Consider the following 14359-nt stretch of genomic DNA (forward strand, 5'->3'; position numbering starts at 1 on the left):
TGCCAAACAGCCCCAGAGATCCACCAGTCTTCACGTGACCCCACCACCAAGTGCTACGATTCAGATCTTTACCACAACCACAGGCATTCTGAGGGTTCTGGGAATCCAAACTCAGATCCCAATGTTTGCCCGGCAGGCAAACTTTACTGACTGACCCATCTCTCTAGCTCAAGCCTTTTTCTTTGCTGAGCTAGATCTGATTATCTGCTCTGGAACAAAATATACCCAAGAAGGAAGTTATGTACTAACCTCTATGTTTCTGCCTAGTGACTTGCCATGCCTAGGAGTGGTCTTGGGTACTCCTAGCATATACACCATCTACTTTGATTCCCACTTTGATTCTTAGGTTTCTTTTAATCTAAGGGATAAGATGAAGAATTCAAGTTTTGTAAGGGCTAGGTAGTCTAAAGGATTATGGTCAGGGTTCAAACAGTGCAAAGCCTGAACCAATGAAGAAGGGTGCACAGCACTCATATGGGCTCCTATTCTGGCGCTGCTGGAACAGAGAGACTGCATTGGGTATATCTGGATCTTCATCACTGTGTCTATTTATGACTCATTTTTTAAAGTAGCTCTTCTTAAATAGAATGAAAATAACACAAGGGCAGCATCATATTTATACTGATGATTCTAAGTGCCCGATAGAGTTCCTTACACACATTAAGAACTCAATAGCTATTTCCAGAATGATTTAGTGAGTGGATAGGCATGCCTTGTGTAGTTCATTTCTATTGGTCCCCAAACCCTGTGAGGCCAGGCAGTGCTTTGACTTAAGCCATTTCAAAATTGGAATTAAGCTAGAGGTATGTATTACAGATTGGCATGGTAGAGATATATTTGATCTGTAGTCCAGGATGCTTCCTATACATTTTTATTATATATCACTGCTAAACTTTTCACTAGAAGGTAAAATAGCTCACTGCTGGCCAGAAGCCCTTTAGGAATGTGCTATTCACATACAAGAATGTACACAATCAGTGGGTCATTAAAAGGAACGGGTTTCTTTTATTCACTTCAACTCTTTCAAACATATAATTTTCATTTTATGTGGCATATTACTAGAAAGACATTATGGGATACACAGTGGTCCCTGCTGATCCATTTTCACTTGGCACAATTTCAGTTACCCAGAGCCAATTATAGCCTGGAAGTTTTACAAGGAAAATACAGAAGTAAACAAAAATCCTAAGTTTTCAACTGCCAATTGCTCTGAGTATCATGATGGAATATCTTTCTTCATGGATATTGGAAGGGCTCCTTCTAAAACAAAGACTAGAGAAGTCTTTAAACCCCTAAGTATTTCTGATGAGGTGCGGTGAATCTGTGTCAGCCGACCTCAAACATACCCTGAGTCCACAGTCTAGAAACAACATTGTTTATGTTTCAGTTAACGTGATTCAAGTTTCAGTATGGGCAACACACAAAAAGCAGTCACTACAAACAAATATCTCAGAATCTTCAATGCTGTTTCAACCCAGCAGCAGACAGTGTCATTGAAGCTGACTACAGAACAACACAAAATTTTATTTACAATACAATGGACATGAAATAACCTTGGATGTATGAAAATCGTTATTTTTAAATCATATTCAATTCTTGAAAGCAATTGAAACATGTGCTTTTCAGACCCTCCTTGGGCTCTTCCAACAGAGCTGAACATTTAGCTTGACATCTGTAGTTTTTACTCATAGTGTGCTAAATGAACCTAGGACCATCATCTGGATGGGCTTCCATTTTTATTTATTTTTCAGGAATCTCGAAAGCAAAAGGAAAAGACATTTTATCTACATGAGAGTATGCATGTGCACCAACCTATCAGAATGGCGGTACAAAGTAAAGAACCTCAGTAATGTTGCCGATACATTTAAAATATGCAATCTACTTCAGCACAGTGAAATTAAATTATAGCTGGATGTGCATTTCAGTGTTTTGACTTGGATGATTTTAGGAGCCACAATGAACCTGACTTTAGCTCTGAAACTCTAGAAAGTAAAATCTGGACAGATGGAGTTGCCAACTGGTTTAAAAAGGGAGTGGCGTGGGGGCAGGGGGACTGCTCATTGCTACTTACAAACCACATGTAGGAAGAGGACGGCTGTATCAGAACCAAGGTTGTTCTCTGCATACGCCGTCACCTGGAAGATGCCCGCACTCTTATACACATGTTTGATGCCATCCTCAATGGGGCTGAAGTTGGCATAGGACACAGCAATTCCATCCCCAAAGTCAAGCTGGATGTTGGTCCTTTGGAGGTCACCCTGCAAGCAAACAGAAATTGGTCTGGTTCCCTTCATGCTTGACTTTTATTTGATACCAGTTCTCACAGCTTCAACATTTCAATCCTGACAACCTACAGTGATGCCTTCTTAGCACAAACTAATATTCATGAAGAGCTGTGGGCAAGGGCTGAGGATCTGCATGTGCAACTTTGGGGCTGCTTGATTTGGTAGGACTCTGGCAATAGTGGTTAGGAAGAGGGTATCCAATGTTCTGATATGGAAAGACCAAGTACTCTAGACTCTCACAAACCTTCTTTTCTGTGTCATATAATAACAGCAATAAAGTAATGGCTAGCACTGTTACATACCTTCACAACAAGCCAAACAGTTAGTCCCCTCAACTTTATGTTATAGAAAACTTTTAGTTGAGCTTTGAGCCCATTTCTCAGTGTAATCATATGTATGTATGAACATCCAGAGGGAAGTAAGTCATGTTTGCGTAATGGGAAGTATTGCTTTCTAACAACAGTAGAAAGTATTACCGTCCTCACTTTTATAATGGAGGTGAAAATACTATCTACATTAAAGCCACACAGCTAACAGCAGGAAAAAACCAAGTTTTGAGTCCTGCTAGCTTACTTCAAATGCTAATTCCTTTAATTATCATGCCATAATTTCCATTATTCTTATTCTTAATTTCAGTTATTTAATTTAAGATCTATGCTAGTCATTTAAGATGTATTAAACACCATATTCAAAATAACAAAAAGGGGTACATAATTATTTACATTCCAGAGATGAATATTGCATGATATATAAATTACTTCTGTTTTCTTGTCTAGGGTTTCCTAAAACTGTCTAAGCCACCCTTTCTCCCAAGACTAGAAGTGTCAGTCACACAGATGTCTATGCCTCTGGGAAGTCCAAGCACACCTTGGACACTGCCTCTGACATGATATCAGTGGATCAGGTGGGTGCTTTATCACCTCAAAGTTGACTGTTAGCCTTTCAGGGGCAATACTGAACCCCATCCTTATTAAACACCTCATACTGGATCAATACTTTGAGTAAATGCATAATATAGACCATAAAATAAAGGTATAGAATGAATAAGGTTAAAAATCTGCTTATAGATTGAGATGGAACAAAGAGAGAATTATATTCTGCAGTTATTAACTGATGAGGTTTGGATATGAAGTGATGCCCAGGAAATCTCGTTAGAGGTTGGTGTCCAGTTAGACATGCCATTGTGTCATGTTTTAAAACTTTAGGAAGTTGGACCTAAATCTCTGTCTCTTTCTCTGTGTGTCTCTCTGTCTCTGTCTCTTTCTCTGTCTGCTTCTGTCTCTGTCTTTGTCTCTGTCTGTCTGTCTGTCTGTCTCTATCTCACTCTTTCACTCATGCTTGGTTGCTCATGCTTGCTCTCTCTTTCTCTGTGCTCTCTCTTCTGCTTTCTCTTCCACTCTCTCTTTCTCACCATGACCAAAGAAGCTCTTCCAACTAGACTCCTCAGCTCTGACTATGGCAACCAGAGACCATGGGCTGAACTTCCTTAATCTGTGATCCAAAAATCTTTCCTCTACTAGAAAAAAACCCTCTGACTAATGCAAAAGCCAAAACCTCTGCCCCAGGACTGTGCACTGGTCACGTTTCTCACTTAGAACCTCTCCCGCCATGGCAACATAGATGCAAAAAAACATCCTGACGGGAGCTCTCTTGACCCTCACACAATGTCAACTACTTTTGAGTTTATAAATGTAAATTAAAGTGGAAATGAACGGGAGGCAATTGAAAAGGATAAGATCGTGGCTCTTCACTTCCATTTGCAAAAGTTTTTATAGCTCTGGTCCCGAAAACTCTCTAGTGGAACTGTGATAATGACCTCCTCTGAATCTCAAAGTCCTCTCATTCAAGTATCAACGTGAGGGAAGGAGGAGGAATCTGCCAGGCCAGGATAAGAAGCCGGCACCTTCCATCGCACTGTGGTTTGGACTTTAAAGGCTCTGAAGTGCTCAGAGTAGTAAGAAAAACTCCTGGCTTGCTTTGCTCCCTTGTGAAGATCTCAAGAGCCCCAAGCAATTTGCATATAAATTTAGAGGGCATTGTCAATCAGGCAAGCCTTCCAGCAAAGAGTGTTAGCAAAGTCCCTGATTTGGGCAGAAGGAACATTTCACATAGAGAGCAAGAAGCAGATAAGTAGACTGGCGTGCCAGCAAACACTCAGATTTTACTGTCTGGATTGCAAAAGACACAAGCGATGAGCTAATGAAGTCAGTAGCTGATGTAGAAGCAAGCAGTGCTGTGTTCGCTATAAACTTAACTTTAAACACTATTTCAATCATCTTCTCCATTCTCTCATTCACAAGTTCAAGACTCTTTAAAGGCTGTGGGCTCTTCTAATTAGTGAGCCTAAGGGTTAGAATGAAGCAAGAGGGACTCTGGAAGTTGATGGCTATAATTTGAATTTTCTTCTATTTTCCTCCCCTCATAGTTTACACGTTATGTCCTTATTGTGATAAGAATATATCCAGGTAGGTCATAATGTAATCCCAGCGCTCAGGAGGTGAAAACATGTGGAACACAAATTTAATTGAACATAGGAAGCAATGTGAGTTCAAGTCTGATCTGAGCTATGTAGTGAGTCACTATGTCAAAAGAATCAAGGTGAGATTGTCTCAGCTCTCAACGGCTGTTGCTATAGCTCAGAGTCAAGGTCCTGAGGTCAATTCCAAGCATAGAGGAAGTAGGAGGGAGGGGGGAAAGAGAAAAAGAGAGAGCAGGAAGGAGGAGGGAAGAATGAGTGAGCAAGCAAGCAACTAATAATGTAGAGGCTCCGTGAGCTAGGTCTTTATTATAGATGACTGGAGGGGGGTTTCTGAGTAAGTTCTGCCTCTTTTCTCTTCTTTTTTTCTCTCACTTTTGACATTGCTGCTGCGGGTTCTGACTGTAGACACCCAAGTGGTCACCTACCTCTTCCATCAGAATGATGAAGGTGGCATTATGGCCCTGCTCTGCTACCAGGCGCCCATCAGTGGTTACCACGTGGAGACCCCGAGGAGCTTTTCCGGGACACAGTTGAGTCTTTGCAGAGTACTTATCCCTTAACCCATCTGTGCAGTTGTTGGACACGATCCTCCGGTACCTAAAGAGAGTTGACAGGAGACAGTTTTGACAGTGCTGCAGACTGGAGTGTGTGTGTGTGTGGTGCGTGTATGTGTGAACACAATCCTCCGGTACCTAAAGAGAGTTGCCAGGAGACAATTTTGACAATGCTGCAGACTGGAGTGTGTGTGTGTGTGTGTGTGTGTGTGTGTGTGTGTGTGTATGTATATATGTGTGTGAACACAATCATCCGGTACCTAAAGAGAGTTGACAAAACAGTTTTGACAGTAGTTGAAGTGTGTGTGTGTTTGTGTGTGTATGTATGTATGTATGTGATGTATGTGTGTGAACACAATCCTCTAATACCTAAAGAGAGTTGACAAAAGACAGTTTTGACAGTGCTGCAACTTGTAGTGTGTGTGTGTGTGTGTGTGTGTGTGTGTGTGTGTGTGTATGTGTGTGTGTGTGTGTAAGGGAGGGCAAGAGAAAAGAAGCAAACAAAAAGAACTTCTCCCAGTTGCTCTTAAAAGCCAAGTCTCCCAAACTACAGTTATTCCCAAAGACAAACAATCCTCATGAGCTGCGATCCCTCTGTCTCAGGAAGGCTAGCTCTTTAAACATTAGTATTGATCCCGCCTAGGGCACCAGGGATCGGCTCAGTGTCTAAACCAGCCAAGAAAAATCAATGCTGGCTCCTACACAGCAGAAGGGGAGGTGGGCACTGGGCTAGTGAACCAGGGAAAGCGAGCACACCTCTGTCAGCTAGAGGCCTGTTCTATTTCCCCAAGGTTCCCTCCAACTTTCTCTGCATGAAGCAGAGAACATCAAACTTCTAAGTCCCTATAATCAAATGCTATCTCCCTTTCTCTTCTTCATCCTAGGATGTTATTAGTGGAATATATAATAAAAATTAAAAGCAATCACAATGGTAACTTTTACTGTGGAGCCACTGAGCTATTTTATAATACATTTTCTCCATTTGCTAAATCCTTATTTCCTCCTCAACACTAACGTCACATTAAATGCAAAGATTTGAAACTCTATTCAACTCTGCTAAAGTAAGATTACTTTACAAAAGGGGTTAGCCTGGAAAACCTCCCCACAAAACACTACCAACTTCTATGGCAACAGCTTTATATGTATAGTGATGTCACATCAATTGCTTTGACCTCTGACCCAAGAGCTTGACTGCACTGATCAGTCACAGAGTTATTATTTCCAGAAAGTTCATGATCTAGTTCTCATCCCTAAAACTGATGCTTTAAGAAAAACACAAGTTAAATGTTGCATTACCATCATTTTCTCCATTACCACTGCCACCACCAACAACAACACCATCGCTATCAAGTTCTCTGTATCAAGAATAATTCATCCATCTATAGTGTCTTATTCCGAAAGACCCAAAGTCACAAAACTCTAATGATGCTGGTCCTTCATTATATCGACTTTTCCTCCTTAATATCCCTCCCAATTCTGAATCACCCACCCTATCAACACCTTCTTCCAGAGATCCCAAGTGATGCAAACCAGATGATGTAGGTATCTCTTGGCTCAAATGAAATTATAATACATCATTATCAACTGCCAGCTGAGCTATATCTGTATCTTTACAACCCAACATGGCAGCTGGTATCCACAAATGGCTATCAAAGGTCAGAAATGTAGTTAACATAGCATACTCATATGACATGTAACATCAAACAAAATCATTTTTACCTTTTAATTGTTTTAAACATGATGAGACATTATAATTATAAACATGAATCATACTGTCATCTTTTAGATTATCATTGATTTAGTTAAATTAAATTATTCTAAGTTAATCTTTCTGGGTTATCTTTACTTATAAGATATTTAGTTTTTACTCAAAATCAGCATCATAGAGCTACTTGCATCAAAAGGCACACTTGATGTTAATTGCTTCCTTTGTTAGCTTACTACCATGTTAAGTATGTGATAATGTATAATAGAGACTTAAATACAAACTCAAGAAAACTGGAGGTATCTATATAGTCATGGGAAATTCTTTGTGTGGGTGTAAATAGATTTTTCATCTCCCTGACTTATTTAGTTATTTGCTATTTTGGCATATATGTGTGTGTGTGTGTGTGTGTGTGTGTGTGTGTGTGTGTGTGTTGCTTAAAATTAGAACTAGATATATGTGTCCTATGATTACATGAGATGTCCTAAGAGAAATCATATCTAAAGATTTCTAAAAGATTCCAAGGCTAGAGCTGGCTTTTGCAGATGCTTCCATGTGACTGTTATGTTGTCTTCCTTGCTCTCTGACAGTATATCTCCTTAAGTTGAAATTGCTCAATTTGCATTGAACAACTTAAATCTTTAGAACACATTCCTACAAAACCTCTACATTAAAGGACTGGGATGCCTACTGTGGCATGGGGATAAGCTCCTCCAGAATCAAATATTACCAGAAACATCATGGCTTTAGAGTATTTCAGACTACTCAACACACCCACCCCATCATGTTTTTGTTTCCTTAGTAGATGGCAGATGTTTAGATCATATCTACGGCTCTTTGCAACCATACAGAGTCCAAGTAAAAGGAGCTGGATAACTTGGCTAAGATGATGGAAGAAATACTTGCAGAGGTGACAGTCCAGAGTACTCAGTGTCTTTGTTTTTCAGCGAGTGGTGTGGAACAGCAGATCCTCTCTACCCCTGGTGGGGGATTACTACAAATGAAGACATCAGCTTCCCTCTGGACCTCCCAAGTCAGACAAGCACAAGATGTATGAAAACATGAGCAGCGAGGCACAGTCCCACCTGCCTACTCTACAGATCTTCCCTGGGTCATGGAAGTAGTAAAGGAAAAGGCAAAACAACACATCTCCAGGAAATTCTTCACCAAGTGTTTGAGGATAACTCCTAAGCGAGTGATCAGAGCACAACAAACAATTAGTCAATTGCTGAAAATGTCCTTAGTCTTCTTATTCCAGAAGTATCTAGAATGAGACTTGTGAATTTTTCTTTGATGTGTCAAGTGTTACGGTTTGAGATTGTCCATTGATCTCCCACTAGGGAGCATCTGTCATAGCTACACACTACTTAGATCAACTTACATCGGTTGAGGCCCAAAAGGTAAGCAATAACTATAATCTTCTAGGGATAAATTACAGAGTCTTTCCTGCCTGATAATTTCTTTTGATGGTTTCTGAACAAGCTATCCTTGGCCAAACATTTCTTCAGCTTCCCTCAGAAGCCTCGAGACACAAAACTACCCTTTCTATACTGATTTTCCTCAATGAGGATACACTCCATTTTATTTCATATTTGAGAATGGATAACAATGAGATGAGTTCCTTCAGTCATCTGACTTACCCAGTGCTATTAAGGTAGCTTTGACCAAGGCTGCAGTCCTTTGAGGGGGAAGCTGGGTTGTACCAGAAAGCTGGGACACACTGGCTCTCCCCATGTCTCTCATAGCCGTAGTCACTGTCAAGAAAACAAACATGATAGGATGACAAGCGTGTACAAATGTTAAATCACCCGAAGGCAAGCATAAATGTACACATGTCCAACTGCCTCCCCAAAGTCATGACTCATTGTTTTCATTAGCTCCACTGAGGCAAATGCCCATGCCTTAAAACAATAAGATGTTTTCAGAAATAGTCTCATCATTTAGAATTACAGTCTAGAGAGAAAAATGGATTATCAAAAAAAATCTAGACGAGAAAGTACATGAATTCAAATATGTGACATGTACAATGGCTTGGAGGTGAGAGGGGAGGGACACTATACATTTAAATAAGACTTTAAATCACAGAATTAATTAAATAAGTAAATGGCAACCAGGGAGATGACTTTAAAGGTCAAGATACATTTCTATGTAATGATTCAATGTGTACTGTCTGGAAATTGATTTCACAGAACTTATATTTTTTTTACTTTAAATTCAATTGCTTTCAGGCTTGTGTCTGTGTGTGTGTGTGTGTGTGTGTGTGTGTGTGTGTGTGTGTGCATATGTATGCCAATAGAATTTCAAACTTCACTTGATTAGACATATTGGGAGAGATATACTTTTTCTTAAAAATAAAATAGAACTAGAGTTCTTTTTCGTGCCTCTACAGAACCACAGCCACAGCATCTGAGGAAGAGCATGCTTCTGGAGTTGTATGAGGTGCTTAGATGTGTAAATGTCAAGGAGTAATAAAGTAGGTGGAGGGGATTGTGCTCTTACGGCCAGCCAGAATTCAGTGAGCACACCCTCTCTCAGTTCATGCTTCCACATTCAGCACCAAAAAAGGACCCCTGAAGCCCAGACAACACAACCTCATCATCGGGACACCGTCCCACGGAGTGTGGAAGAAGCATGGTACGGAAAGGCAAGTGGTTCTCTGCGCTGTTAGTTCTGCTCCCATGGTCTTTGAAATCACTGCTAACTGAGTGACTGCAGGACAGAAATGGAAGGAAGATGGGTATTCAACTTCAATGATGCCTCATTTATCCTTCACTGTATGCCATGACCCATCAGACAAATGTGACAAGACCTGTCCTCAATTGCTTTTTTGAAGGGGCGCAGTGCGATCGGTAATTAATGGTCTGCCAGACTAGCTTACAAAAGATACAGCTTTAATAAAACAGAAGGAAAACTTACACCAGAATCCCAACCACCCGGAATGTTGGAGCCAGGCGAGAGAGGGCGGGGAAGTGCACCCACCAGGTTTATAGGTAAACTTTTGCCTTAGGGCAACACGCCCCGTGGACAGAATGTGATTGGCTGAACTCCCCTATCACTTTTTTAGTCCTTATACCTCACACCCCAAACCTCACACCACATAAAGAAGTACTGACTGATGGGTGAGACCATGTACATTACTACCCACATGGTAACCCCAGACTACTCCTAACCACCTTTTAGACCACCTTATTTACTTTTGTATGTTAAGCCCTGGGCGTGGATCATTGAGCCTTCTATGTTTTGCAGCTTCTTCTTAACTCTTCTCTCATATTTAGGTTATATGAGCCTATCCCTAGTTTACTGCACACACTTTTCAGAGTTACTATATGCTGGAAACTATGTTGTTTTCACTAATTAAATCATCTGTAATAAATATTATAGAGCGACTTAATGTTCGAGTTGTACTAGAACACAGTCCCTCTAATTGCCCCATTGCACTGTGTCTATTTCTGTAAAAAGATGCTGAGGCCTCTTGACACTGTAGGGTTAACTGCAGAAAGTATATCCAAGGGCCCAAAAGATGACTGGAGTGGATGTGAGCAGAGCTGCCAATCAACAGAAGGGCAGAATGCAAGAGCAGCTTTGATGCAACCATGCTTCAATGAAGCTGGAAGGAAGGAAAGCAAAGAGACATTTCTGGCAGTTGAATCCTTTGACAAGTGTCTGGTCCCCTAGTAGAGAGCCCCTGGCCCATAGTTCATCTGGACTTAGTGGAGCTTGAAATAGCCCATGAAATCTGGCTCTTAAAACTTGGGGATTTTTGTAAGGTAATTAGTGGTTGTTAAAGCAATTATTAAAAATTAAATTATATGATACTTCATTCACATAAATTATATTTAAAAGTCAATAAAAATACATAAAACATAATTTCCTACTGTTTTACTGCATTTTAGCTTTATATTGCTATAACATGCCATATATATGTTACCAAATACAACATATGCTAAATTACATATGAATATCATTAGGTTATTGATGTCAAGGTCTTTTATACCCATATATCTGTCTGACAGGAATACTATAGAAAGTGGGGCCAGTGCCTAGCTCTTCTCAGTTCTTCAGTCATTGGCATAATGTTGAAATCGGCCATTGTGGGAATATGCACGGCATTCAGTGTGTGCTCCCTAAGAGTTAAACATTGTCAGCACACCACTGAGCATTGACTTCCCAAGCATTGTTTCTGCACGGAAATACTGGGCTGTGGTAGACACAGACTACTTCTAGAAATCTCCCCTATGGCCTTATGAGATGAACCTGTTGCCCAGTCCTGCTGACCCTAGAAAATATTGGAATCTGGGAAGGGAGGATGCCTCCCTTATACAGCCTTGGGGAAGATAGAAACATTTTCAAGGTTCTTTGCAAAATGCAACCATCCTCAGCAGTTCTGTTCAGCTCTGCTACCTGTTGGCACTGCAGTAATTAAAAAAGGTGCATCAAGCGTGTTGCTCTGCCCCAAAGAGCAAAAGCACCTCATTAATATTTAACAACACTAACCGAAACTGGCTTCCTCCAAGCTGTGGTCTTCTTCATTAATTTCTGCTAAATGCATATTAAACTCTTTCACACTGTCCAGCCTCCCTCCTAACTCATGAGTCTGCAGGATTTAAACAAACAAACAGCCGCTGTTCCAGCTTCCTGGGGAAAGGTGTGAACTGATAAATTGTGAGATTTGAACAGAATGCACCAGAAAATCTGTTTTGCCTCAGGGAAGTATGCACCAGATTCCACACACATACAGGCAGTTTACTGCAAAACATAATTTACCCCAGTGTGCTGCTTGATTATAAAAGCAGTGGAATGTCTACCTGGTCAGGAAAACAAAATCTGTCCATTTCAAAGAATATGTATAAAGTCCCAACCCTACCCAAGGAAAGGCCTCAAATTAAGAAAAAGGAGTGACAAGTTGAGAAAATAAAAAGTATATGTCACCATAGAAAAGGAAAGGGTAGTTTTGCAACTTGGATCTAATCTGCTTTGCTTGTGGACTGGACAGAAACAGGTGAAAGAGGATGAAAGACTTGTCAGACACTGTACAAAGCTTCTCCAGGCACAAAGCACTACCACTTCACCAGAACATGGTCCCTGCTCCCTAAGGACAGTCTAGAATTTTAAAGAGATATGTGGTGTGTATGTGTGTGTGTGTGTGTGTGTGTGTGTGTGTGTGTGTGTGTGTGTGCGCACACACACATAAGTACCAATGCCTTTGGAGACATTGGATTCCCTCAAGCTGGATGGAATTATAAGTGGTTGTGAGCCATCCAATGTGGGTGCTAGGAACTGAACACTGAATCAGCTCCTCTGCAAAAATAGTGCATTTTGTGTGTGTGTGTGTGTGTGTGTGTGTGTGTGTGTGTGTATGTGTGTGTGCATGTTTCTAACTGCTAAGCTATCTCTCTAGCCAATTCCCAAACTCTTGACCAATCAGAAAGCCAAGACCTCTTCCTAACAAGCTCAAGGGGCTGTGTGAGGGTCAGGTCAGGCAGAGGCCAGCACAGTCCCTCTACCTTTCCACCTAATAGCTGAGAGTCCAGGACATATGCCTGATTCGTACTTTGTTCCCATTTTATGAGTGCATCAGGATGGGGTTGGGACCAGGTGATCTTTTCAGGCCTAGTAGGAGCACTCATGAAATGGAAGCAGCTAACACAAGAATAACAATTATCATCCTCATTGGGTGAGGTATGAATCCAAATATAGTCATGAAAAAGAGACCTTTTTATCTTAGCCAAAAATTACTCAGAAAACCTGACAATCATCCCTTAAGCATAATCCTGTTAGAGCCACCTGTCTTACCCTGCTCCCTGCTGAGAGTCTGCTTATATATCTGCTCTCTTTAAGTCAGTCTGTTACCCACTTCCATAAACATATGCGTATTTTATTTAATTAAATTGTATAGCTCCATTACCACTCCCTGCACAGAGTCATCCATGATTACATGTAATCTCATTGTGTAGTGAGCTCTTCGCTCTAACCACCTCTCCACCTGTGTTAAAAAGCAGCTCTGTCGAGCAGAACTTTCTACAGGGGAAATATTTCAAATAGCCATGTTCCATTATGGCAACCACTAACCAGCGCAACAAAGGAACTGCATTTTAATTTAACTGAATTTTAATGTAAACAATCATGTGACTAGTACTACTAATGGACTCAGGATTGGATCATAAAACTCAATACTTTATTATATTCTTTTTCTTTTCTGTTATGCCGTCTTCTGGTGCAGTAACTCTTATTTATACATTGTTTATTGTCTTATTTATACTTTAGGTGGTCTGCTATAGAAAAAATACTCTCACTTATGCTCAATATACATAAAACCAAAGGCCGGATGAACCATAGGTGCACCTAAAATGAGGTGTGTGGCATCCCCAAATAACTTTCCCCTTGTCTTCTGCATCTCTACTAGATAATCTCACCCTGTGGATATGGCTCCATACTGAACATGGAAAAACCACTATGGTATCCTAAATCTCAGGCCTTATAAATTAGAATATTTCTATCTTGAGTGAATGGAACTATCTATAAAATGCCCAACTCTTCCAACAGCTAGATGAGAAATTAATGTTATTAATATTAAAGACTACCACAACACCCAGTACATACTAGGTACTTAGGCAAAGCTACAGATGAGTGAGCAAAAGGAATGAATGGGAAAAAAGGGGACCTGCTTCCTGAGTTATCACTGGCAAATATCTTCCTCTCTCAGAGGACTAGCCTCTACTGGGGTAATTTCCCCCAGGGCTTTGGAGGAAGTCCCTCTCTAGCACCTGACACTATATGGGCAACCTTAGGTCTCTCCTCGGTAGACATTTGTTCCTGTGCCTCACCCCTGACATGGTGGAGGCTGCTTTGTAGTAGCTCTTCATAGCAAACTTTAGGCTGGGAATCTTTTAGGCATGTAAGTAGAAACTCCAATGTGTATATGATGCTTACCCTTTTTACCTAAACCTTTCATTCTACAGGTAAATACTTCTGAGACTCGATAAGCTTCTCCCTTTAAGTCAAATTATCTGCTCTTTATGAGTGCATGTTGTGTGTCCTTGATCTCCTACCAAATAGAGATATTAAACACACCATTCCTACCCTATGAATTCCCTAAACCTACTAAACTAGGTTATACCCCCTCTTTTACATTGCCCAGGGAAAACATAGGAACAGGCCTGCTCTGGCTCGGGGATGAACCTAAATGGAATGTGTGTGATAAGGGCTAGAACTGACTGCATTGGGAACTCCCAGAGGGGACACTATAGGTGTTGGGGGAGGCTGCTATTTGTTCCCAGCTGTCCAGGCCCAAAATAATCACTCAGAAATGATATTATTTGCAACACTGTTTGACCAA

At 40.8% G+C, this 14359-nt stretch overlaps 1 protein-coding gene across 1 annotated transcript in view; it reads right to left on the bottom strand.

The window, feature by feature from the left end:
• The window catches only part of Sorcs3 (sortilin related VPS10 domain containing receptor 3), a 627874-nt gene that overhangs the window by 30822 nt on the left and 582693 nt on the right, over nucleotides 1–14359 (bottom strand). Inside the window, exons 17-19 of the mRNA XM_087907815.1 lie at nucleotides 8664–8777; nucleotides 5190–5361; nucleotides 2072–2258 (exon numbers count right to left, since the gene is read on the bottom strand). Of these exons, the coding sequence (XP_087763941.1) occupies nucleotides 2072–2258; nucleotides 5190–5361; nucleotides 8664–8777 (473 nt within the window). The remainder of the gene's footprint in view (nucleotides 1–2071; nucleotides 2259–5189; nucleotides 5362–8663; nucleotides 8778–14359) is intronic.

The sequence above is a fragment of the Myodes glareolus genome, chromosome 7, assembly GCF_982192425.1.
Source record: "Myodes glareolus chromosome 7, mMyoGla1.1, whole genome shotgun sequence".
Classification (NCBI taxonomy): Eukaryota; Metazoa; Chordata; class Mammalia; order Rodentia; family Cricetidae; genus Myodes; species Myodes glareolus.